This window comes from Mycteria americana, chromosome 11 (genome assembly GCF_035582795.1).
Source record: "Mycteria americana isolate JAX WOST 10 ecotype Jacksonville Zoo and Gardens chromosome 11, USCA_MyAme_1.0, whole genome shotgun sequence".
NCBI classification, from domain to species: Eukaryota; Metazoa; Chordata; class Aves; order Ciconiiformes; family Ciconiidae; genus Mycteria; species Mycteria americana.
The window spans coordinates 11,026,506-11,052,919 of NC_134375.1; the positions used below are offsets into that span (position 1 = coordinate 11,026,506).

The following is a 26,414-nucleotide window of genomic DNA, read 5'->3' on the forward strand; positions in this document are numbered from 1 at the left end:
ACGGCTGTGGGTACTTGTTCTCCTGGATGGTTCTGCTATGCTATTCACACCCAACCTTATCGACGTCTCCTAACGTTTCAATTCTCTAAGTTACTTTCCCCATACCAAAAAATGCCACCCTGGTAGGATTTCTGATTCACTTCATACAAGACCTTGCTGCAGGACGATTGCACAGGGCTGCCACCCAGGTTCCAGCTGCTGCAGTGCACATGCAAACTATTTGCCAATGTTACACACCCCTCAGCTTTCTACTGCATATATGCAGACGTTAATGCGGTCAACATCATGCTGCTCCCAAGAGTTTCTGGTTTAATTTGGCATTACATGCCAAATGTTTGGCACAAGTCTATTGAAGGACACTTTGAGACACACTCTGAGATTCTCTGGATTACAATATGCGCTACCTGATCCTTTTTCCAAAGAAAGCACAGATACAAATGGGATTATACACATTTATTGATGATTTGCAATGACTTATGTAGCTCTCTTCTGTGCTACAGAAGTGCTGCTTGATTCACATGGTTACTATCATGTATTTTGAGGTTGTGCCCTTATCTGAATAAAAATTATTTACAGCAGCCGTTTCTAAACCTAATGCGTCAAAACCATCTGCGGTACTACAAACCGCATCGGTTTTATTCCAAGAGCACTTTACCAAGTCAGGCTGTAATCACAGCTTGTGAGCAGGACCTACATGATTTCTGTCCCGCTGCCTGTCAGTACACATTTTGGAGACCTGATGGAGGACTAAAGAATTAGCATATGGTCATTCAGCGGGCCAGCGGTTTGAAAAATTCCCTTCCAGTTAGCTGAAAGTTAATTCTGCAAGTTAAGATAATTAAAGGTGTTCGTGCTGGTCATGGTTGACATGAGCAATGAAAGATTACAGAAGCTAATGACAGAACAAAATAAACAACGCCTGTTATTATAGTATACATTATAGCTATTGACATGTTGGGCACGGTAACTCGCTAGCCAAAACATGTAATTGGGATGTATTTTAGTAACACACTGATGTAATTATTCACCTTCAAATTTCTAACTGGACTGCATACAATTTGGCTGATGGCGTAATGGAGACTGAGCTCAGAAACGCCCAGCTATGGTGAAGAGCTCTGCAAACAGGCTGTAGACCTTTCTGGAAGGATTTTGCATTTAGTGGTGTTTGTGCTGTGAGAGAATTCCCAAAGAGCCAGGCACCCATGGGCCCACGAGTGAGACTGTCGCCGTGTGTCCCTGGTGACTGATGTGACACTGAAAAGCGGGTGGAGGGACAGGACCAGGGTCAGGGGAGCAGAAGATGCAGAGTGTCAGTAACAGTGCCATGGGGGAGAAGGGCTTCGGGTAGGTTTAATTCAGCTTAGTGGGGTGTAAATGCCTGAAGAAGCAGCCCAGAACTTTTTTTTATGTACCATAAAACTAGTTATTTTGGGGCAGAACAACATTTCCAAAGAGTGCCTTGAGAAGATAAGGAATGCCACTGCACTTGGACATAGTCCCAGTTGAGGACTGGAGGAGGCAGCAGTTCCAGGTCACCAGGAGCAGCACAGGCTGAGCAGTATTTAGAAAGAAATAGCCCGGATTAAGTTACTTTCCGAGGCAACAGTGAGGCAACAGTGGCTAAAATAATTAATATTTTTTCAGCTATCAGAAACCCAGTTACTTCTGGATACAACTACATCTCCATGTATGCCAATATGCTGTAACATACAGCTAATTAAATCTAAGGGTTTAGCCAATTTCATTAAAAATGTAAACGGTGGTAATTTTCAACAAGTGGCTGCATCAGCTGAAAGCTCAAGGTTCTGCACTGACATATGAAAACAAAACATACTAATCATCCTTAATACTGAAAATCTTAATTTTAAATAACACCCTGACCTCATTTGCTGAATTTGTTTAATGAGACTGTCTAAAACCTGAATAATGCATACCTCCTGTCAACCCATCAGCTCACAAGATTTCAGGCTCCAGGTTGTAATATAGATGTATTATCTTTGTACCAGCTACTCGCTGCGGTCTGTAACAGGAATAGGAAATGACACTACAAGGGCCAATTTATGTGACAATAACTGAAATGAGAAAGGAAATTGATACCAATTTCTATCTATCTTGACGTAATCTTTGAACCATGATTTTGAGCTTACTCAGATGTTGCAAACCAACAGAAATCTTAAGGATTATATATTGCAAAGGTCTGTGCAAGTATATACATCCATCCATCCATATATACACATACAAAGAGGCATGTAATGTAAACACACACCTTTTTTATATATATTTGCAAATAGGGGTGTTGCAATTATACATTACATGCATATAGGAGCTAGAACCGATAATGCTATCAATAATTGTGCTTTCAGTTACACACAACTTCACTAACATGAAATCATTTAAGCTGAAATTTTCTATGTTGGGAAATGTAAAATTTCTATTTTTAAATTTCAGATAAAATACTTCCAAATGCTAGCTCAAATATGTTATTTTAAAAGTGTCTAAAAATCCCCCAAATAACCCTATGGTCATTGTGGTGAAATTCTCTCATCCCTTGCTATTTGAAGCAAAACCTTCTAATTGGCCAGATACATGCCTTTTTGCTCTCCTTCCACCAGCAACTGGGGAAATCCCAGGCTTTCAATAAACTGAAATTTGCATATGGTCCAGAGAGATTTACCTTTTGCTGCAAAATATTCTGCAAAAAATCCATCTGCTCTGAACCTCCTCTACTCCCAAGGAAAAAAAAAAACAAAACAGCAACAGAACCAAAAAACAATGAACAGAAATAAATTTGAACACATTATTTTAGAAAAATACCATCTGTTGGCAGAATATTCCTGAGCATCAAACTTCGCTGAATAGTTGCTTAGATCTAATTGCCGTTCTGAATATTTTACCACAAAGTCAGGTACATATAGGTCTCTTGCCAAAAGGTTAGACATTTAATTATTCTTTCCATTAGCTTGCTATTCATAAGATTTATTTCCAAATTCTATAACAGAGATGTTTATGGCATGTAAATAGATTAGTCTGAGCCTAAACAGATTCAATAGGTGTTGAAGTGTGCAGGATCTGCATAAATTGCACAGATGATTACAAAGTTCTTTAATATATTTCTATTTGTGGGCAAAAAACAATTGCAGCATGGAAGTTGCAGCATTCTCTTTGTCAACGACTTGCTTTGAAACCATCCCTCCCTGCTGTCAGGGTCAGCAATGGCTCCCCATCCTCTGTAGGCTCGAGCTGACCCTCGAGCTATGCAAACTCTCTGTTTGCTCCAAGACCAGAGATTCTGAGGTACAGAAATGTTACTTTTTTAAAGCAAGACTTTTTTTCCATTTTTCATGTTCCTCTAAAATACTGGCCCGAACCTACAGTGAAGAAAACAACATAATATAGCTACTTCCCCAAGGAGAAGGGAGTTATTAATAAGTACACAGCTATTTCCTTCGCACTGTATAACACGAGCCAGGATTTATAAGGGGAGTTAGATCTATGTAATGTACGTGTTTATGGAACCATATTGATAATTATCAATACTATTAGTCTTCTAAGAACTTGTTTAGAAAGATTGCAGCAATAGATCACTTATTGCTGGAGGAAATTAATAAAAGCGTAAGGAATTGCTAAGCAGCCAGCCTTCCTGACTCTGCATGCAAAAGGCTCCATTTAACTGGCAGTCATGTTTCAAGCTGTACACTGCTTCATGTGACTAAACAATTTACAATTCAAGGGCGCATCTATAAAACAATACAGATTTTTTTGTTTATCTCTACACACAGTATGTTTAGGCTTCTTTAATATGTATTTGTTTCTGTTTGCAAACAAATTAATTAGAGAAATGTTTTAATTTTATCTGGAGCTTACAGTTAACCCTGTCTGATGCTTTGGAAGTGAAACATGTTTCAAGTAAGAGCTACTTGAAATCTCTACCGTGTAATAATGGACAGGGCATCTTGTTCTCCATCCACAGGCGAGGATACACCTTCTTCAGCCATCCTGAAAATGTGCTGCAGCATCTGATCAGCACCCGAGTGCCCAGTGGCACCTTTATGAGCCATAACACTGATCTGGAAGAGCACGCTTGACAAGCTGGACATGCCGATGCAATTAAAACAACATGATGCACCCTACGCAGACACTAATAGGCTGGAAGTACAGCATTAATTAGACAATCAAACTGAAAAAAAACCCATTAGATCGCTCTAGGAAGATATCCCTCTCTAATGACAAATAAATAGGTCTCCTGTAACCATTTCACTAGTCACCAAGACAAAGGTGAAGGTGAAACAGGGTGTCACATCTGCCACCACATTGCAAGTTGCAGAGGGATGGTACGAGACGAATACCACATCTCAGCTGGGTGCTCCACCACACAACGGAGGTGAGAGCACTTCCCCCATGGAGAACTTCCTTCTTGGTATTCAGTCAAGACCTCTAGTCCATCACACAGGATCTCAATACCCCAACAACTCATTTCTTGCTAGATCACAGAAAGCAGCTAGTGTCCACACACAAGAGCCCGGACGCATCTCTCCAGCCTGATCACGGCTCAGCCACAGCGGTGCCGACACATCGAAACCAGGACTAAGCCACTCAAACTGAAAACTTTAAACGAGCCCAGACTTTTAATGACCCCCAAAAGCTTGTCAGTATGAAATAGGAAAACAGGGTAGAGATTGAAGAAAAGGCCAAAACTCTGGCTTTTCGGTCAAATGCAAGTCTGCCGCTCATTTCAGTGATACAAGAGATTGAACTGGTATGCCTACTTGTCCAAATGCAATAGCAGTCCTCTTACTGGGCAACACTTTTGCGTAAATCACATTTTTAACAAAAATTATTAACAGCAAGACTCGCTTTACTTTATTTTTCATTCTGCATAACTGTTGGAAATTTCTACATTTTGCTATCATTTTAGAAGAAAATTTGAAGGAAGTGGAACATACGTATGTTCTGTCTGCCCATCCATCTGTACCAACTTCCTTCCTAATAACTTTTGAACTTGCTGGCCAATTTGAAGCACATTTGCTACAAGCAGAGATTTCAGAAGGACGCGTCTGCAGGATTGCTAAAACTCAGTGGATAGTTAGAACAAAGATCCACCAACACTGAGCATCTCTCTCACCCTTTTGGTTCGGCCAGCCAGCCAACCGGTTGGCACCTGTGTAGTTCAAAGAAAGCCACAATACAAGCTGTCTCGCTTGCGCAGCAAATGATATAGGGGCGTGGGAGGGAGTTCAGGCACTGCAGGGAAATTGTGGAGACAACTATGGAAAGGCATCACTGGGAACATGATGGAGAATGCTGCTGTGATAGGGTATGCACAAGACAAATCCCTGGAAAAAGAAGATTCAACAATTTCACAGGGATTGCTTTCGTTATTTTTGCATTTTGACAGTTCAGGGATGCTTGCAGAGGTTTGGATGTGAAAACATAATAAACCTGGGACTGCTGAGTTAACTCTATATAGAGAAAGAGAAGCAATATCACCAAATTTCCCATGAGAACCTGCAGTTCCTCTAGGAGTGATCCATTTCTTTCTCCTTCAGGCACATCAGCTCCTCCAGGAGAGATGCGTTTCTTTTTTTTCAGGCACTTCAAAGCACTAGAAGTTGCATTCATAGAAGCCAGCCATGTATCAGAGCTGGTCAGCTAGTTCCTTGCCTTCCTATAGTGCCTCCTATTCAGCAGCCTCGAAGTGCTTTACAGAGACTAACAAAGGCACACATGTCAAGACGACATCTATTGTTATTGGATCTATGGTATGCATGAGGTAAAACAGAGCATGGAGACTTAATTATCTTTCTAAAATTCAAAGTGAAACATAAGGCATGAAAGCAGAACCTGGGTCTCCTGGCCACTCTGCCTTCATGCTTAACCCACAGTCATCCTCACTATTTCCTATTACTTGAACAGCACAAGCGTTAGAGATCTAGTTATTGCTAAAGTAAAAAAAAAAAAAAGTTACCCATTTGAAAAGCAAAACAACCAAAAACCAGCTGGTACTTGACACACCTCCTTTTCCCCATGGTAGATTTCCTCCTTTTCACCACTAGCACTTTTCGCTTTTGAAACACATCATTAAAGCTAAATACAGTCAAAATAGTTCTCCTCATAATGATGCAACTGCATCGTAATACAGGAGTGTACTCTCAACACTAGCATAGTAATATACAATCCTGGTTTCAGATGTTAATATTACAGTGGTCAACAGTTTTATTGTCTAATTGCATTAGCTGTATCTTTGCTGTTCAACAGGCTGTGGGGGTCATGATACTGGATTTCAATAGGGATGCAGCTGGCCATATTTCTGATCCTAAAATTCTGGGCAAAGCATTTCAAACTGCAGGAGGATGTGAACTATAAATATTGCATACTAAATCTGTATGCAGGGGGCCGAAAAGGGGCTGACAGAGCTTGACATAATCTTCATAAAAGAGAGGGAGGCAGGAGGTGCTCTTCCATGACCTCTTATGGGAGGTGGGTGGGTATCTGGTAATCACAACTTCACTGCAGGGAGAACAAAGCACTGCAACAGTTTTTCATGGAATACTGGCCAAGCCATTTTAAATTAGACATCTGCTCATTTTATCCTTGCGTAGATATCTGTGAAATACAGCCAAGATTGTTACTAAATCATGCATTGGGTACTAGGCAAAGCTGTGCTAGGTTGCTTGACATCAAGCAAGCAAAAGAAAGTTTGGTGATTATACTGTCCTTACGTAAAAACTACATTATGTCCGAAGTTTGCTGCAGTGAAAAGTCATAAAATATTTTTTCTTGGTTATCGACCAAATTCTGACCTCAGATACAGAAATGTAAAGCCAGGGTGAGTCAACTGCACGCCGAGGAGACACTTCACATACAAACTTGCTAAAGGGAGAGCAGAGTCTGGCTCCTGTGCGTGCAGGGAGCAGACATCTGCCTTTACTGAACATTTCTGCCAGACACAAAAAAGCAAAAGTGATACAAAGATGTGGAGAAGCAATCAGGATTGAAAGAAATACACAAACAGTCTCAGACATTTTGTAAAACCAGGTTTATAAACTCATGACAACAAAAAGAAAAAAGCTGATATAGCATATTTTAAGACTTGCAAATACATTGTTAAAGATCTCTTCAGTCTATCTACTGTCTTATACAATAGAAAGAGAAACGTAAAGAGACGTTATTCTGTAATTTTACATGAAAAAATATGGTACAGCTATCAAGATTAATGAGCCCTGTGCTCCCCTACTTCTCCCTCTCACTCCAAAATACTGTGAATGGGAAGGTGACATACTGTAGATTAGACCGACGATAGACTGAACAGTAGCACTACTTCCACGGAAACAAAATGGCAAAATGTTCTTGCTCCTTCTTTGAATGAGGACAATGATAAAGAAGAAAGCATTTACTCACCTATGATGGTCTTCGGCACTTATTTACCTACCACCTTTGAGATCTGGAGTGTCCTTACCATTACGGCCTGCATAATAGGGCAGAACAACTTTTCTCTTTTGTAACTGAGAAAATTCAGACACACAGAACTAAACGAGACTGCCCAAGATTACAAGTCTCTTGGAAAACAAAGCATCACTTCAGCATTTTCAAAATTAAAATCAGCACTTTCACCAAACATCCTTTCTTTTTTTTCCCCTCTTGTGTTGGTTTTGAAGAAATAAGAATTGGGAAAATACATCCTGAAGTGTTAACTCCACAATAATTACTGAAGACAAATTGTAGCCTTTGGCAACTTTTCCTGAGATGTACTTAATAGTAGCTATTATTTTCGTTGGTTATTTTAGGGTATCCTTGACTTCTCTAAACTCCATAATTTTCTTTATTATTGTAAGAAAATACAAACAGGAACTATCGCAGCAATGCTAATCCTGTGTGAGAAACTAGGACCCGTAAGTGAGTAGAAGGGAAGTTACTGAGAGACTCTCAACTGCTGACATAACCCTGTAGCTGCGAGGATATGAGGGTGAGGAAAGTGTGCTTTTTATGGAAACATTTAACACGACAACAAGAATACAAATCAAGCCCCATTAATTTAGCTTTAAATTTTAATGAATCAGGATGTGAAGTTTATCTAAAGAAGGATTTACTTAATAAAATATTAATATTTTTGCTAAAAGAACTGCAAATTGCAAGTTAACATAGTTTTCCTTAAATAGAACATCAAAAGTTGAAAAACACTGAAACAGCATACAGCAAATCAAAATGAGCCAAATTGAAGAAGAGCAAAATATTGTGGTCAGTCTCAAAGACTGGACCCTGGGTAATCCACATTAATTACGTCATTTAACAAAAGACATGAAATCTTTAAAAATAAAAAGAGAAAGCGTCCTGTATTCGGTTACACTCCAAATGATGGTGTTTTGATCTACCTAGGTAGCCCATGGCTTGCACCCCAGCTGAAGAGCTGCATAGGTGGAAGGGTAGCTCAAATCTCCCTGCAATTAATGGGTCTCATCCCCCCGGCGCAGCAAGCGTTATGCCGGGTCCACACACACAGAGCCGAGGCACAAGCCGCAGCTGCTGTGGCCGCGTGCTGCGTGCCAGGTACGTCCTGGCCACCTCTCGAGTGTGCGTCAGGACTGGACCATGCTCACACAGCCTTCCCTTTCACCCTGCACATTATTTTCGAAGGAAATCTGGCAGCAGAGGCAGGGAAGGAGCCATAACACAGCAAGGATGGACGATGCCAGGAGAGGGAGCTGGTATAACCTCGTGTGGGAACTTTGACTTAGAGAGGAAAACCTTTTTGTAGCAACTGGCATTTCACTTCAGGAATACCTGGATTTTAGGCAGGCTCTGTTGCTGAGGAGCAGTCAAACTGAACTGATAACACTGTCTTTGTGCTTTAATAATGATCTACAAGCAGTCAAATAACTGTAAGGTTAAACCGGCACTATTTCTCCACGTATTTGAGGCTCAAGCAACTTGCACAAAGTCAAGCAGGAAGCCTGAACCCAGATCTCCAGACACCTGTCACAGACCATCCTCGTACGGACAACGCCGACACAAGAGTCTCCAGCTTTCTCAGCCACCAGTCGTGTTTTTTTTTCATTTGGGAAACATCAAAGTATCTTGGGGGTCTTTGATCACATGCTTGTTTTTCTTTAGGCGTCATTACAAAAAGGCCATCTGATTCATATGGATATCTCTGCTACGTGCTTAAAAGTAACACCGGAAAAGTGAGTCACTGAAAAAATATTTAGTTTCAGCTTTCCTAAAACTAGAAAAACTGAAGAATATAACTAGAAAAACTGAAGAGCATCTGCAAATGAAAGCCCGTTGCTTTCAAACTAAAACACATTACTGCTTCATTTTCCAAGTTGGCAACTAGGGACTTCAGACACACAAAAGTAATAAAATTTGCATGATCACCTAATGTCTCTATTAGTCTGAGGAGCTTTGATACTCAGGGTAAGTAAAGGCTGCAGGACAGAGTAAAAGAAGATAACATGAAAAAAAATGCATTATGTAGCTGCGAAGAAATAGTAAAGATCCCTGTTAATTTTTGCAGGATGAAAAAAAGAAAACATTTAGTGACTGTACCTGACAAAAAAGTGCAAGCAAAGAATAAAATAGACTCACGTTGAGCTGGAGGTCATCTGTCCACTGGCCGATGAGGCGGTAGCCCGGGGTGCTGGTGTTGGTGGTGTGGTACTGGAAGATGTCGTAGCGGCCTGGTGCATCGCCATTTTTGTTGAACATCACTGGAGTGCCAGCACTGCCTGGGGGAAGAAAACAAGACAAAATCCAACCAAACAACCAATAAAAGCCAAATCTTTACAGTATCTATTTTATTTAGTCACGGTTGAGAGCTTTTGGACTTGCAAAGCATTTCAGGCAAAGGTCTTCTATCACCCCAGCCATCTAAAACAGATGCTTCAGGACACAGTGGCATCATCCTAGACCTCTTCCAGAGATTAATTATCACTGCCCAAACCTACTGACTAAAAATAAAACGAAGCAAAACTAGATCAGCTTTACTTCACTCTAGCTTTGCACAAAGCAAGAAATATCAGAAGGCTTTTCTTCCTGCCCTCCAGCCTCCCTCACATCTCTCTTTCCTCAGGGAGTTCTTCAGTGAAAATCACTCCTGTGAATGGAGCCTCTAAATGATTTTTTTTCCCCCAGAAAATGTTCCATCTGCTTCTGAGAGATACTGCTGTCAGAAGTCAGCCCAGGTCTATTGAATCTTGACTAGCATCCAGAAATAGCTTCCTCCTCCACAATATGTTCTTATTCCTGTAATCAGCATGCAGTTGGGATGGAAAAGAACAGACGAAGCTATAGGAAGACTGTTCCTTGTGTACTCCGTTATTTAGGCTCTATGACAGTGGCACAGGCTGAAAAGTATCTCAGTCAGGAACCGTTCAGGATCAGGATCCTGAATTAACTTTATTTGCCATATACTAAGGTGACTAACACAAGTAAAGAAGCGCAGGGCAAGCAACAAGGCAAGGATACCCCCACAACCCTTCCTTTGCGCCTGGTGCTGAGCAAAGCCAGCTGGCAGCCCGGAGGTGCACCGATAGCTGAGCGAGGGGACAGACGATTCCTGATCCTCAGGCGAGTTCTCACCAGAACACCTGCATTTTAATTACCATGGCATTAGATGTGAACCCTTTCTAAGACGAGAATTCAAAGCAGCGTTGCATTTCCTCAGATCTCCAGGTGAAAACTTCAAGGGTGACATTTATTTCAAGACATATTAAAATAGGTTTCAGTACGGTAGAGTAATATTGTGTCAAGATTGAAGATTATGACAGTACTCCAGCATATCTATATTCAAAGCTTCCTCCTCCTGCGTAACTTTTTTTTCCCTAAAGCAATGAAAAATCTCTTCTGTTGTAGCACTGAACTTTAAGATTATGGTTTTCTTCATGATTCCCATTCTTCATTGAATTCCAGTGAGTGAAAAAAAGATTTGAAGGAGTGAATTAGCATAGTTTCCATTCTAGCCCTGGTAAATTGTTTCCTGTCTATCCTACAATCCTCCGAGATCAAATACAGATTCAGTTCAAAGGCTGGTACAGAAAATCTTCCACTGAAATCTCCCCTCACTGGTTCCTTATGAGCACTAGGCAGATATTTATAGAACCATAGAATCGTTTAGGTTGGAAAAGACCTTTACGATCATTAAGTCCAACCATTAACCTAGCACTGACAAGTCCACCACTGAACCAGCTCCCTAAGCACCACATCTACACGGCTTTTAAATACCTCCAGGGATGGTGACTCAACCACTTCCCTGGGCAGCCTGTTCCAATGCTTGATAACACTTTGGTGAAGACATTCTTCCTAATATCCAATCTAAACCTCCCCTCGCACAACTTGAGGCCATTTCTTCTCGTCCTATCGCTTGTTACCTGGGAGAAGAGACCAACACCCACCTCACTACGACCTCCTTTCAGGCAGTTGTAGAGAGCGATAAGGTCTCCCCTCAGCCTCCTTTTCTCCAGGCTAAACAACCCCAGCTCCCTCAGCCGCTCCTCATCAGACTTCTGCTCCAGACCCTTCACCAGCTCCGTTGCCCTTCTCTGGACACGCTCCAGCCCCTCAATGTCTCTCTTGTAGTGAGGGGCCCAAAACTGAACACAGCATTCAAGGTGCGGCCTCACCAGTGCCGAGTACAGGGGGACAATCATTGCCCTAGTCCTGCTGGCCACGCTAATTCTGATACAAGCCAGGATGCTGTTTGCCTTCTTGGCCACCTGGGCACACTGCTGGCTCATATTCAGCCGGCTGTCAACCAACACCCCTGGATCCTTTTCCACCAGGCAGCTTTCCAGCCTCTCTTCCCCAAGCCTGTAGCGTTGCATGGGGTTGTTGTGACCCAAGTGCAGGACCTAGCACTGAGCCTTGTTGAACCTCATACAACTGGCCTTGGCCCATCAACCCAGCCTGTCCAGGTCCCTCTGCAGAGCCTTCCTACCCTCAAGCAGATCAACACTCCTGCACAACTTGATGTTGTCTGCAAACTTACTGGGGGTGCACTCGATCCCCTCGTCCAGATCATTGAAAAATATATTAAACAGAACTGGTCCCAGTACTGAGCCCTGGGGAACACCACTTGTGACCGGCCACCAGCTGGAGTAAACTCCATTCACCACCACTGTTTGGGCCCGGCCGTCCAGCCAGTTCTTTACCCAGCGAAGAGTACACCCATCCAAGCCATGAGCAGCCAGTTTCTCCAGGAGAATGCTGTGGGAAACAGCGTCAAAGGCTTTACTGAAGTCTAGATAGACAACATCCACAGCCTTTCCCTCATCCACTAAGCGGGTCACCTTGTCACAGAAGGAGATCAGGTTAGTCAAGCAGGACCTGCCTTTCGTAAACCCATGCTGACTGGGCCTGATCACCTGGTTGTCCTGCACGTGCTGCTTGATGGCACTCAGGGTGATCTGCTCCATAACCTTCCCCGGCACCGAGGTCAGGCTGACAGGCCTGTAGTTCCATGGATCCTCCTTCCAGCCCTTCTTGTAGATGGGCATCACCTTTGCTAACCTCCAGTCAACTGCGACCTCCCCGGTGAGCCAGGACTGCTGACAAAGGATTGAAAGTGGCTTGGTGAGCACTTCTGCCAGCTCCCTCAGTACCCTTGGGTGGATCCCATCCGGCCCCATAGACTTGTGTGTGTCTAAGTGGTGCAGCAGGTCACTAACCATTTCCCCTTGGATGATGGGGGCTTCATTCTGCTCCCTGTCCCTGTCTTCCAGCTCAGGGGGCTGGGTACCCCGAGAACAACTGCTCTTCCTATTAAAGACTGAGGCAAAGAAGGCATTAAGTACCTCAGCCTTTTCCTCACCCTTTGTCACTGTTTCCCCCCGTATCCAATAAAGGATGGAGATTCTCCTGAGCCCTCCTGTTGGTTGCTAATGTATTTATAGAAACATTTTTTTATTGTCTTTTATGGCAGCAGCCAGATTAAGTTCTAGTTGGGCTTTGGCCCTTCTAATTTTCTCCCTGCATAACCTCACAACGTCCTTGTAGCCCTCCTGAGTGGCCTGCCCCTTCTTCCAAAGGTCATAAGCTCTCCTTTTTTCCCTGAGTTCCAGCCAAAGCTCTCTGTTCAGCCAGGCTGGTCGTCTTCCCTGCCAGCTCGTCTTTCAGCACATGGGGACGGCCTGCTCCTGTGCCTTTAAGATTTCCTTCTTGAAGGATGTCCAGCCTTCCTGGACTCCTTTGCCCTTCAGGACTGCCTCCCAAGGGACTCTGTCAATCAATCTCCTAAACAGGCCCAAGTCTGCCCTCCAGAAGTCCAAGGTAGCAGTTCTGCTGACCCCCCTCCTCACTTCTTCAAGAACTGAAAACTCTTATCATTTTGTGATTATGCCCAAGACAGCCTGCAACCATCACATCACCCACAAGTCCTTCTCTGTTCACAAACAACTGGAAGCAGGACACCTCCCCTAGTTGGCTCACTCACCAGCTGTGTCAGGAAGTTGTCTTCCACACACTCCAGGAACCTCCTAGACTGTTTCGTCTCTGCTGTATGGTATTTCCAGCAGAAATCTGGTAAGTTGAAGTCCTCCACGAGAAGAAGGGCCAGTGATTGTGAGACTTCTGCCAACTGCTTATAGAATATTTTGTCTGCCTCTTCCTCCTGGTTGGGTGGTCTATAACAGACTCCCACCATGATATCTGCCTTGTTGGCCTTCCCCTGATTCTTACCCATAAACACTTAACCCTATCGTCACCATCATTAAGCTCTAGACAATCAAAACACTCCCGAACATACAGGGCTACTCCACTGCCTCTCCTTCCTTGCCTATCCCTCCCGAAGAGTTTATAGCCATCCATTGCAGCACTCCAGTTGTGGGAGTCATCCCACCATGCTTCCATGATGGCAACTATATCCTAGTTTTCCTGCTGCGCAATGGCTTCCAGCTCCTCCTGTTTGTTGCCCATGCTGCGTGCATTGGTGTAGATGCACTTCAGTTGGACTACTGATCCCGCCACCTTTTTGGGTGGAGAAACCCTAATTCCTACATGACTGTTCTCAGGAGCTTCCATGGTTTCTAACACATCCATAACCCTTGTGTCTTTGCTGCCACATGGATCCCCATCCCCTACCTCCACTGAGAGGGCAGACCGAAGGACCTCGCTAGCACACCGTCCCTCAAACATTGGCATGCTGCCCCCAGGCTTCTCTCTAGTGAGCATGTTTTTATCCCTTTCTCCCTTCAAATCTAGTTTAAAGCTCTTCCAATGAGCCCTGCTAACTCCTGTGCAGAAATCCTTTTCCCCCTTTGAGACAGGTGTACCCCGTCTATCGCCAGCAAGCCTGGTGTTGTGTACACCAACCTATGATCAAAAACCCCAAAATACTGCCGGTAACACCACGCTCGGAGCCAGACATTGATCTGCTGGCTCTTCTTGTTTCTTCCCTCATCACTCCCTGCAACTGGAAGGACAGAGAACACTACTTGTGCTCCTGATCCCTTAACCAGTCATCTCAAGGCCCTGAAGTCTCTCGATTGCCCTCGGACTTCTTGTTGCAACTTCATTGCTGCCTATCTGAAAAATCAATAATGGATAATAGTCTGAGGGCTGTACCAGGGTAGGAAGTTTTCTCTTCACATCTTTAACCCAGGCCTCAGGGAAGCAGCAGACTTCCCTAAGACGTGGGTCTGGTCTGCATATCGGGCCTCCTGTTCCCTTCAGAAGGGAGTGTCCTATGACAATGACCCATCTTTTTTTCTTTATGGAAGCATAAAGAAAATAAAGAAATATTCAATTGTCATTATAGATTAACGTAGCCAGAATACATTTACAGTGAAAACACTTAAAGTGACTAAGAAGAAATGGCTGTAATTCCTAGGCTCCTTCAGAAAGTTGGCACAAATGGTAAATGGGATTTAGCTAATCACGACTCTTAAAAGGCTGTATATTATTAGTTAAGCTTGGTTTTGTCAGAGCTGACAAAAAAGTGCAAATTTTGTCAGCTCTATAGGGTAGGAGCTGAAGTGAGGCTCCCAAAATGCAACATAGACATTTGTGGATTCCCTACATCCTGACAAAACCCCAGCATGGACATTAAAAAGTGTCCATGTCTGCATGTCAGGAGGCAGACAGAAAGCGGATGCCATTGTCATGCCATGCCAACCAGCAGAGCTGAGGCAAACTCTGCTGCCTCAAAGTCTTCTGTAGGCTGAGGGGAAGCAGCCGAGAGCATGTCTATGGTCACCTTCATGGGCCTCAGGAACGCTGCCCAGAACCCTCCTGGCTAAGCCATGGACGCCCCACCGTGGTGCATGGGGTAAAGCCAAGCCTCTCCATTCCCCATCTGGGCACTCAAAGCAAGTTACCTGCAGACGGTGCTGGCAGGACCCTGCTCCCTGCCCAAGTGGTGGGCAGTGGACAACAGGGTCAATAAGCAGAAGGCCAAGGTGAAGGATAGGTACTGTTATGGACGTAAGAGGTCCATTTTCAGGTACATCGCCGTTTACGCATTAAAATTATACAGAAAAAAGGTGTGAAAAGTCTGGGATGTGTAGGGAAGACAAATATCTATAGAAACACAAAGAACTCATAAACTTGGGTCATAAGTCATGCAGAAGCGTCCCGTTTCCTGACTCTGAAGTTGGAGTAATTGGACTCCCAGCCAAGGATCTGCTTAGTAGGTACAAGCTTTCTTTAACCTTTGTGTGGGCTCTGGTGCATGCTTTGGTGCTCTTTTTGTACCATCTGTCTATAGGGACCCATAAGTCCTGTCTTAAATTGCTACAGCATTTCAGTCTCCACTTGCAATTCAAGTTCCTTTGTGCACTTATGAAAATAATAAAAAGTAACGTATGAAAACCTCATTACAGAGAAGAAACAGTATTTTCAAAAATGATCCTATTTGATATTTGACTTCTTGGTCTTCTAATTATTAAAACATACAGTTGTTTAGGGTTTTTTGATAATTTAGGATTTATTTTCCTTCTATTAAGATTTACAAGAATTTTGCTCAGCCCTAGCATGCACTTCAGAAACTGAGTATTAGCCTCTAGACTGCAGCTTCTTGCTCATTCAGAGGCTATGACAATTTAATTCATCTTCAGTTCCCAACAGATAAGCTGCCTTCTCACTACACAGACACAAAGTACATGACACCCTCTCACCTGCAGGATGCATTAAAAAAAAAGACATGATCTGACTGAATTTGTAGGATTTCAATCTCTTAATCACCACGAGATGAGAAATGAATTAATAGGAGAAGGACAGGGTGCTAGACACGTGTAACTAGCTAAGGTGCTTATTATTCACTTCACATTTACTGCAGTTTGAGGACCTGAAGGGCTCGTAGGAACAGAATCTTTAGGTTTTTCACCGGCAAAAATACAACCACTTTGCACTTTGAGATTTTCAGAATATCACTGCATGAACACTTGGGGTTTTAAGTTTTCCATATTTTGGGCCTTTGTGTTCTCAAGGTAGTGTGACGATATCAAAATTCATACCGAGCTCCTAGTACAAATCCAGTCTCTCTTCATTAAAGCGTTGCTCGAGCTCTTTCTGCATGAATGTCATTACCTTTGCAAGGAAGAAAAGACTCCAAAAGCAGGTACAGACAGGATGATTTCAACTGCACGGTGACAAGGAGATCTATTACATGCAAAGAGGATCTCGAGCTCATCGGCTCAGGATGCTTGAAAACGGGCTACATTTTTTTCTCTCCGGCACACAGTTTGGACAAAGCACTCCCACTGCTCTACCTTCTGTTTTTACTACAAATTTAGGTGGAAGACTGGGAGAACAGGATTTTAAGCATAGACTAAATATTGCTTTCCAAGTCCTAACCTTCATGAGACGGAGTTGCATGGCTGCACCAGTGACTCAGGGAAGAGCAGGTTAAGATCAAGGGTAAAACCACGACAGCTGACACAAGCCCAGCAGTGCACTCCTCTGTCCCTGCCCTCCCAGCCATGACGTGATGGGTAAGGAACATGTAGGCACCAGCACCCGTGTCCCAGGGGCTCCCAGGCTTTATCAACAGGAATACACCACCCAAACCAGCCAAAGCCTCTCTCATTGCTTCTTCCATTCCCTCATCCCTCTGCATTTTTCAGGCTGGCCTCATCCATTTGGTGAGTTATGATGGTTGTTTATCCTGCGCCACTGGGAAGACCGAACCACAGCAATTCTGGGAATTTACTTTTCTATAACACCGAGAAGCAGCTCAGTATATACGGAAAGAAGCTTCAGAGCATCTTTCCATAGCTCGAGGAATGAGCCCCAGGAGGGCTGCAGCTGAACATGGAGGCTGAGCACACAAACACATGTGCAGTTACACACTATGAATATTACAAGAAAAAGCTAAACTCTGCCCTGGATAATGAACCTTAAAAGGAATTGTTTCTTTTCCCATGGAAAATGCCTACACCCAGATAGCCAAGAGAAATCAAAAAGGTTTAAAGCTATGTCAATTTTGCCACCATTCTCCTTCCCATGCTAAAAAGCAAACCACTACTTCAGTCCCTGTGCTGGACATGAGTTCCATGTATATAAGCAAAGAAAAACACCATATGACCACGTAAATCAATCACAAACGGAGGAAAAAAGTCATCTTTTAAAAGCCTGACCAAAGAAACACAAATAAGGAAACCAAAATTGGTGCAAACCAATTCTTGGAGCTGGACAGTAGGGAACATTAGCTGGACACCCACTTTCTCATAAATTATTTCTCAGCTCTATTAAAATGATTAGATGACCATTCACCATCTTTATATGCAAGAACTGTCAGAAGATGACCATGTATGAGCTGCTTTCCAGTACTAAAATGGCCCAAGTGCAAATACTGTACATGAATGCTGTACTACTTCCAAAGGCGCTTTGTCCTTTATAATTAACCTTCCAAAATGAGGAAAGTAGAACTCTCCAGACCTCCTCAGATCATTCATCTCAAAATTTGCTCCTGGCTGTAGTTAACACCACTTACTTCAAGGAAAGAAATTAAAATGTCCTCATATTCACCTTGCTGTTTATAAGATGATTTATACAGGAAGGAAAAATATCCTTGGCACAAATGACCAAGCTTGACCACGAAATACCATCTGTGTTCCTATCTTTAAATCTCTCAGGTCCTATTGGCTATGTGTGGGTTTTGTTAAGTTTATTAATAAAAATATTTATTAGTAGATCGCAGCAGGGAACACCTCCCCGGGCTGGCCCAACAAGAACGTGAAGCTTATGCAAACCCCTCTTCCCATCAGCGATGGCCCTGGCTGCCCCGCACATTTCGAAAGGATATTTTTTCAGTACTTCCCTAAATCTGTTCTAAAAATGGATTTGGAGGTATAACTTTTGGCCCCTGGTTATATCTCAGATCTCTGTCTTACACACAGCTAGGGCAAGAGCAGTAAGATCTCCTGGTAAGTACATTAGCAAGGTTTATGAAGGGGAAATAACATTAGGTTGCTGTAATGTTACCTGCTGTAAGCGATCTGCTCTGGTGCCTCTGGGCTGGTTGCAGGTGAATGTTTGTTAATGAAACTAATAAAATTAGAGTAAAACATAAAGAGGCAAGGAAATTTTGTTGATATTCATACACTGCAATGAAGAGAAAAATACATGAAAGCTCGTTGTACTGTATGAAACAGAGGGCTGGTATTACAACCATCACTGCCACGCTTGGGAAGCATAGGTGGATAAATGATAAGCAGACAAGGAGATAAAATTCTCTCATCCACATTCTCAGGATGTTCCATCTCCTCTGAAGTCTCACTAGATTCCTCTAGTGAAGCTTGGAGTAACTAGCCTGTCTATACCACTTAGTTCTGGCTCTGTCTATACCACTTAGTTCTGGCTCTGCAAGTGGACCTGGCCCTTTAGCCATCCTCTCCCTTCTCTTGAGCGGGCAGCTAAACTGGGTTCAGGGTACCAGAATTTCATCCAGTTAGTTTTCACCAAGTACAGGAAACAATATATATAAAGAAGAAAAATGATGTGTTATGATAACAAACTTTTGGGGTTTCAACAGGCATATTGAGTCAGAGACAAGCTCCGGCTTTTACCCAGCTATTTCTCCCATAGGAAATCAGTCTTCTGGAAGGTATCCTAAAATAGCAGCAGTGATTTCTGTCTTTGGACAGTAGTAGCCTATTTGCCTTGGCTAAAACATGACATTTTCCAACAGATACTAAATAAACATGGTCTTCTGCCACAAACTCTAGCGAAAGAATAAAAAAAAGTCTTGATCTGCATTGAACGAAAAAAATATAGAAAGTGAAATTAAATGGAAAAAAGCCACAGGGGTAAATATGCTACTGAAGAAGCAGTCTCAGCTCACCATTGAAGTTAACACTGCGTATGTACTTGAGCAGCTTTTTGCCTCCCGCGTGCTCCATCTCGGGGCAGACCCCCGGGTAGTCGGCACAGAGGTCCTTGTTCATGTGGTGGAGGGCGTGAGCCATGGCGTACACAGCATCGATCACAAACTGAACCTTCCCCTCCTGCTCATAGTGGGAGTCTTTGCCAATTCTCTCCTGTCCTGCACGTCAAAAACAAACACACACACATATACACACACACACAGAAGGACAGTAAGGAACAGTATTTTCCTGATATCAAATACAAATGAATCCTCTCAGAGCACAGTTAAAGAACTGCATGTTTTAGCCAATACAATAAAACATTTTGAGTTATGGTTTTACCAATTACACCAAAAACGAACCTTCTTTCTTGATAGTAGAATCATCAACACTTCTTCTTGCAAGTTATTCTACCGTAATCCAGAGAAACAAATCCTACCTTAATCACAAACTTGAAACTCTAACCTACAGGGACCATCTTCGAGAGAGAAAACACCAGACTCCGTATGCTCCTAAAGTATGTCTTTGAAAGAAGAAAGCATTTAAAATAAAGCACAGCTGGTATTTTAAAGCCTGATGTTTTGTTCTGTTGCAAATCCCAGTCTCTAATTGAAAGACAGAGCCAGAGTGAGGGAAGAAAGAACCACTTCAGATGCAACCGAAGGGGTGCTCCAGAGAATTGAGCGAACATGCCTGCTATTAACGCCACCTCGGGAAGCTCACTATGTTTGCATTAACTACGCACCCCCATTCTCCCCAACCTGCAGAGACTGAAATGTCCTTCAGAACCCACTGATCGCCTTTAAAATATTTTAGCAGGCGAGAACTTAAGGAATCAAAACGCTTAATGTCATCCCAACTGCAACAGGAGGAAAGCAGTGCTTTGAAAGTCATTCCTTGATCGCCGCAGAGCCCAGCGTGTTAGAAACTACAAACCCTCTGCCTCAGAGATCCTCTCATCTGACAGGCCAAGGCATAAAAAGTCTGAGAGGAGGGAGGCACTTTGCAGATGGAAAATTGGAACACAGAAATTAGACGACAAAGAGTCAAAAGAACTCAAAAGCAGTGACAAAGAAGGTGAATCTAAATATTTTACGTGGTAGGCTCGTGCCTTAACCGTTCTCTCCCTCTCAGACTCGAGGTGAATACGTAACCTGGTAATGTGACTGTAAAACCAGGCAATAAGGTGGCCTTCTTACTTTTATGGTTGTGTGAACTGACAACCGGTGCCTCTGCAATTAAGCAGCAAACCAAACAGTATTTTCAGAGCTTAAAGCAAGGCACAACAGGTTAAGAATCAGGAACCTTTGATTTATTTTTTTTCTGGAATTGTCCACTAACTTCTTGTTTTGCCTTGGCCAAGTAACACCTGCATGATTCAATCTGTCCAGCTGCAAAACGTGTGATTATACTTACCTATCTCACCAGGGTTTCATGAAACGTAATTACTGCTTGTGAAGTGTTCTGAGCTGCATCGATGAAAGCAGCAGCAGTGCAATTTATTATTTTCCAAGGGAGGCAACACCACATCCCTCTTCTTCCACCTGCAGCATCACACTTCTTTCTAACCTCACATCGGTCTTGATCACCTTCCTGCAGTACCTGCAGGTCTGGGTGCTGCCAGGGGCTCCAAGAAACTAGCCCTCGGAGTCATCTCTTACAAATATTTTAGAGACCTTCAATCAAAGTAAATGCTTGGTTGGAGGATACAAGTGGGGAAAATTCCTTTGTTAACATCCTTAATTAGAAATAGGGATGAGTGAATTTAAATTAGCTGGTTGATACCAATAAGGAAAGGAAATCAAGTTGTTAATGACTGTGAGAACTAATGATTTTTAACAGAGGCAAGAAGCCCATTTTCCTGTTGCTGCTCAGCTAACGTGTTTGTCTCTCTCCCTCCTGCGCTAATGAACGGCAGCTTTACCAGCACCAGACCCTGTCGTCCAGAGCCAGCCCGAGCCTCCTCCCTCCACGGCACCCCGGGCTTGCACAAAGCCCGCACCAGGGAGCAGCCCAGGTCTTCTCCAACCTGACTTCCCCTGGGGCACGGTCTATCAAGCTGAATAATTTTCTAGCCAGCCTATGAGCAAAGTTTTTCAAGCTGTTTTTCAGCTCGTAAAAGAAAGGCACAGTGGAGCTGCAGTCCCCTCCTGCAAGTCACACTCGGCAAAGAGATCCAGACAGTTTGCAATAAATTCTTCTCATATGTCTCACCCCTTCTCCTACCCTCAAGGTGGCTTCATCCAGAAAGTTGACACAGTTCTGGTTGGTGCTGGCAGCTCTTTCTAGAAATACATATACATCATGCCCTCTCTCACAATAAATGTATGTATTACATAAAAATATTTAAATATTAAATGTCTATTTAAAGTATAATCATTAAATACACTATAATTAATATATTTATATAAATATAGGAATTATTTATAAAGATATATAAAATATATATACACTTTTGTGTACATAAACAGTGTGTATATACACACACACACACCCTGTATACAGGCCAAGAATATGGCTCCCAATCCAACAGTAAGGGTATAGTTAACACCCAATGACTTCAATTAACTTGTTACAAGTCAACAAGGTCTAGGAAAAATCCCACTTTCTATGCACTATAGCAGCATATTTTCTATATGCAATTCATTGAAAGATTAGACACCCAAAAGAGGAACTGACCTACGTCACCAAATACCCTTCAGTCCCAAACAATCCTTTTTCTTCTTTGCGTGGAGGGGTGGTGGGCCAGAATTACAAATAAGCACAGAGAGATCACCACCTTCTTACAGAAATTCTACAAGCGCAAAGAATGTCTAAATATGTCCACAAGTGATTTGCTTGAAGATAAGCAAAGATATAATCCCCCCATATGAGCATATTTAATTATCTACACTTTTCCCCCTTTTTTGTTTCTCCCCCTAATTACCAAACTGTACCATTGATGTCTGATCCACTCAACCTATGAATTATGTTTGAGACACCCTCTACGAAAGCCCCTCAATTTTAAATCTCAACTACGTGCTGGAAACATTGAAATCCTGCAAATAATTCAGCAGGGTAAGAGAGCTTCCAGACTGTGAAGATCCACGTACTGTCCTTTTCATTATTTCACTCCCCTCTCATTGATTACAGACCTTATTACATTTCCAGGCCCTGACAAGCAAAATGCTTTTAAGTGGTTTCAGCTCGGCTACATAACCAAATTAGCAATGCAACAGAAATGCATGCCAAGGGAAGTGAATCTGGGATTGAAATGCTGCACACAAACAATACTGATTAGGCATATTAAGTTCCAGAAGCACGGTTGGCCAAATGCACAGCAGAAAGAAAACGTCTACCAGTGAAGAATCTGTGAAAGGAACCTGAGCAAAATCCACTTAAAAAAACCAAGAGCAATGTTAACAGTGTCCAAGTATGAAAATAATAAAGATTTGAAAAACTTAATAGAATTTCCAGTGACAAGAATGCTTTCCTCTACTGAAAACAGCCATTTAGCTGAGTATTAAACATTGAGAATTTGTGTACAGTGAAGTCCAGGTATGGAGTCAAACGTAACTACCCACCCAGAGAACATGTATGAATTTATACAACTAGAACAAGAGTGTGCTATCCTTCAGATAAACATAGCTTGAGTTACCTTTTAAAGAGACCACTGCAATTAGAAGTTTAGCCCAAATTTGAACTAGCAAAGAACCTGCAAAGCAATTGCTACATTTTATATATGTCAAATAGTCTCCAGACTTCAACACTAAAAATAAAATTAAAAATATCCAAATCAATGGGCCTGACTGAACAGAGCGTGGGCTTGACTGAACAGAGTGCTCCCTCTACTTCACATGAAACTACCACCGTAGTAACCCAGTGAGCAGCAAATCAGGCCCAAAGTCCATTTTCAGACAGGCGTAAACCTAAGCGATGGGCACAATTTTAATTCCAACTTCATGATTAGTGTGGCAAATATTTTGCCCTCTTACGTTTAGCTGAAGAAGCCAAGCAGAAAGTTTTACCACATGCTTCGGGAATAGCTCCTGTATATACGGATGTATACAAATTCCATTATTAATTATTCTTGGAAGAGAAGGAAACCCACAGAAGCCATTAGCTTCTTACTGATAAAAGCAGCAATACCGGTGCTGCATGCACCTCCTGGCAAAGAGGCAGTCCTGAACCCCCAGCCCAGCCATGTTAGGACACGGTGGGGGTCTCAGGGGAGCGAAGCTTGGTGCAAGAGAAAGAACCCCCAGGTGAACTCGGGTTTTGGGTGCAGCAAGAAACCATGCAACCCTCCATGCTGTCAGAGGACACCAAAAAACACAGAAGGTAAACATAAACCCCATTTGCACTGTGATGTGCAAATCTTCTGTTCTGCTCACATGCCCCTGTTCTATAAAGGTTGTTTCCTTGGTTTTTTTTAACTTGGTGATCTTCAGGAGCCACGCAATAACGTTATTTTATTCAGCAATGAAGTAGCTGACACCAAAGACACATGCACACAAAGTGATTTCGAGAGAACGCACTTTCGTACCATGGATTTGAAATGGAGTACCTCGGGAAGTCAGGAGAAGGATGAAACACAAAAGCAATTTATTGACATGAGCATTTTTTGCTTCCAAAAGATCTATTTGAAGGTGATGACAAATAATTTAACCTCACTTCCTACTACAGTCTCAAGTGCTCATCATCCTGATTCCTAAGAGACTGAGCAGCTAGGTCTCTTGCTTCAGGCAAATCTTCACAAGAGAAAAATACTGCAACAAAGAGAGGGGAAAAAAGCCCCAAGCCCAGAGTAGCGAGAATACCGAGAGAAAGGAGTCCTCTTGTACAATCTCCTTCAGATGACATAGAAATGAAAGGCAAGTTTAAGAACTCCTGGTCACGCTTTTTGCATCTCCATAAAGGCGATGCTTAACACCTCCTTGTATGGAAAAGGAGCTGACAACATCGTTTTTCACATTACATTTTCTCAACATCTCTCCTTCAGCTGATTTTTCTGGACTCGTCATTGGTCATCACATAATGTAGGTGATATGTTTTGATGTATAAATAGCGTTGCAAGGACAATTTCTGTGGCACATAATTCAGACAGACAGACATCAAATCCCACTTCATTGGTGCCTACATTAGATGAATTCAGATATTGGTTCAGTTTCTGAAGGATTAAACACATTTTCAAAGGAACTTACATAATAGTACTGCTGAGAACCTGGTGATAGTCATCATTAACAAGAGATTTAATTTAAAGATTGCAGAATGCTCACAGTATCAAACAAGCAGCTATTATTTGTACAAGTTAGAATTCGGCAGCTGGTTAAGTGCTGACAGAAAAATATATACTCTTCATCCATCTCCAGCATATTTAGCATCATTAGAAACCTGATGCCTGTGAGCAAAGAGACATCCATGATGCAACAGCTACAATTACTAGTCTATAACCGTGTAAGTGCCCATATATGCTATTTCATAACGACACTGAAGCTTCCTCAGCTACACACGGTGCAGAAAGCTCAGCCTGTGCAGCTGCAACAGCTGTACTCATGGCACTCCGGAAACACGCACAATAACACAAAACAAATGGATCCATCTTTAATAGACAAGTACATACATCCAGGGCTCTCCAAAATAAGATCAGAGCTATTACTCCTCGGATATTCACTCACGGTATAGACACTACTGTACACACAGGAGGAGTAAAGTCTGAAGGCTTCTCCAAATAAGCTCTTTATCTGAAAGTAGCTGAGTACTAGAGCTTGAAAAAAGCTAACAATATGCTAGAGTAAATATTGTAATTTAAACAAGCAGAGTATGACAATCAGGCCTCTTTGCAATATAATCCATGTATTGTCATTTTACAAAGAAATACAAGATCCAGTAATACAGCTATGTAGTTACAGTCATCTATCCAGCCCATCCTAATTCAGAAGATCTCATTATAGACAAAAGCCTTTATCTGAAGACCATCAATCCAACCCCCGTGGATTTTCTTGGGGAAAGCAGATGAACTTTCAAGTTTCTACTGCTAACCACACAAGAACATCCTTCTGTGCTAGGATAAAATGTCAACCTAAACATCATCTCCTTCAGGCTGCAGCGAGCTGGCAGAGTCAAGGCAGCAGCACAGCCCAGGAAGGGCAGAGCACCCACCTCCCTAGTGCTGGTACATGCCATTTCTGCTTTACTTCTAATGGCTAAAGAAACCTCTCCCCAATCTTCTCTGCAACCTTCAGTGTCAGCATAGCTCTACAGCCTCCTGCAACTCTGATGAAGAGAGATAACTTCATATTGCACAACAAATTTGGAAATCAGACCAATTGTTCTATGCCAATAACAAGCAGGGAAGCCTTTTTTAACTAGAAATGTTTTTTTCTTAAGTTGGTATACACTTGACCCACACTCAGATGTCTGCAACAGTTTTTTTAAACTTGTTCTGTAAAAAAAAAAAAAAAAAATAGTTAAGAGGGATAGCAACAAAACCTGGACCTCCACAGTCTTAGCTGCTCAACCACAGAGCTTACAAATCAGTCAACTTGTCTTTGCATTACGCACAGAGATAATAAGGTTCCCCCACCTTTATGAAGCACAGCTGCAGAAAAAATTCATCTTGATGCCCAGAAAATTGACTGATAACTAAATGGAGCTGACTGCACTGCTCAGCTGCTGTGTAGCTTTGGAAAGGCGTTTCAAGGTACGCTCATGTTGAGCACACCCACAACAAGAGAGAAGGTTTTTCAAGCTGCAGATTCTTGGACAAAAGAAAAATGTACTGTGGCTGGTTTGGACCCTCCTAAACCTGCTTTTTCTGAGGAATTCTTGATATTTGCTGCAGGACCCAGATGCAGTGATACCCACAGTCCTTATCGTGAATAGGAAGAGGGTCCTGAGAAGAGCTGGGAGCAGCCCACGGTACAGCCCTGCTGCTGCTGCCTGCGAACACCGGGCAGCTTTCTGATGGAGCTTTGGTTTTGCCCTTGCATTGTTTGCATAAACTTGCCATCCCGAACCTTGAGCAGTGCTGGAGATGGAGCACCTTCTGCACTCACAGCGCTCAACACCGTCAGTGGGAATCAGTCTAAATTTAGCCCCTCTTCCTGACATGATTTATATGGCACTGTGAACAGTTAAGGT

The 26,414-nt window shown here is 42.7% G+C and overlaps 1 protein-coding gene across 3 annotated transcripts in view; it reads right to left on the reverse strand.

Moving 5' to 3' along the window:
• GRM7 (glutamate metabotropic receptor 7) overlaps positions 1-26,414 on the reverse strand; it is a 314,851-nt gene that overhangs the window by 87,483 nt on the left and 200,954 nt on the right. For all 3 annotated transcript variants that reach the window (XM_075514164.1, XM_075514166.1, XM_075514165.1), the window contains exons 6-7: positions 19,271-19,471; positions 9,583-9,722 (exon numbers count right to left, since the gene is read on the reverse strand). In XM_075514164.1, coding sequence (XP_075370279.1) covers positions 9,583-9,722; positions 19,271-19,471 — 341 coding nt within the window. The remainder of the gene's footprint in view (positions 1-9,582; positions 9,723-19,270; positions 19,472-26,414) is intronic.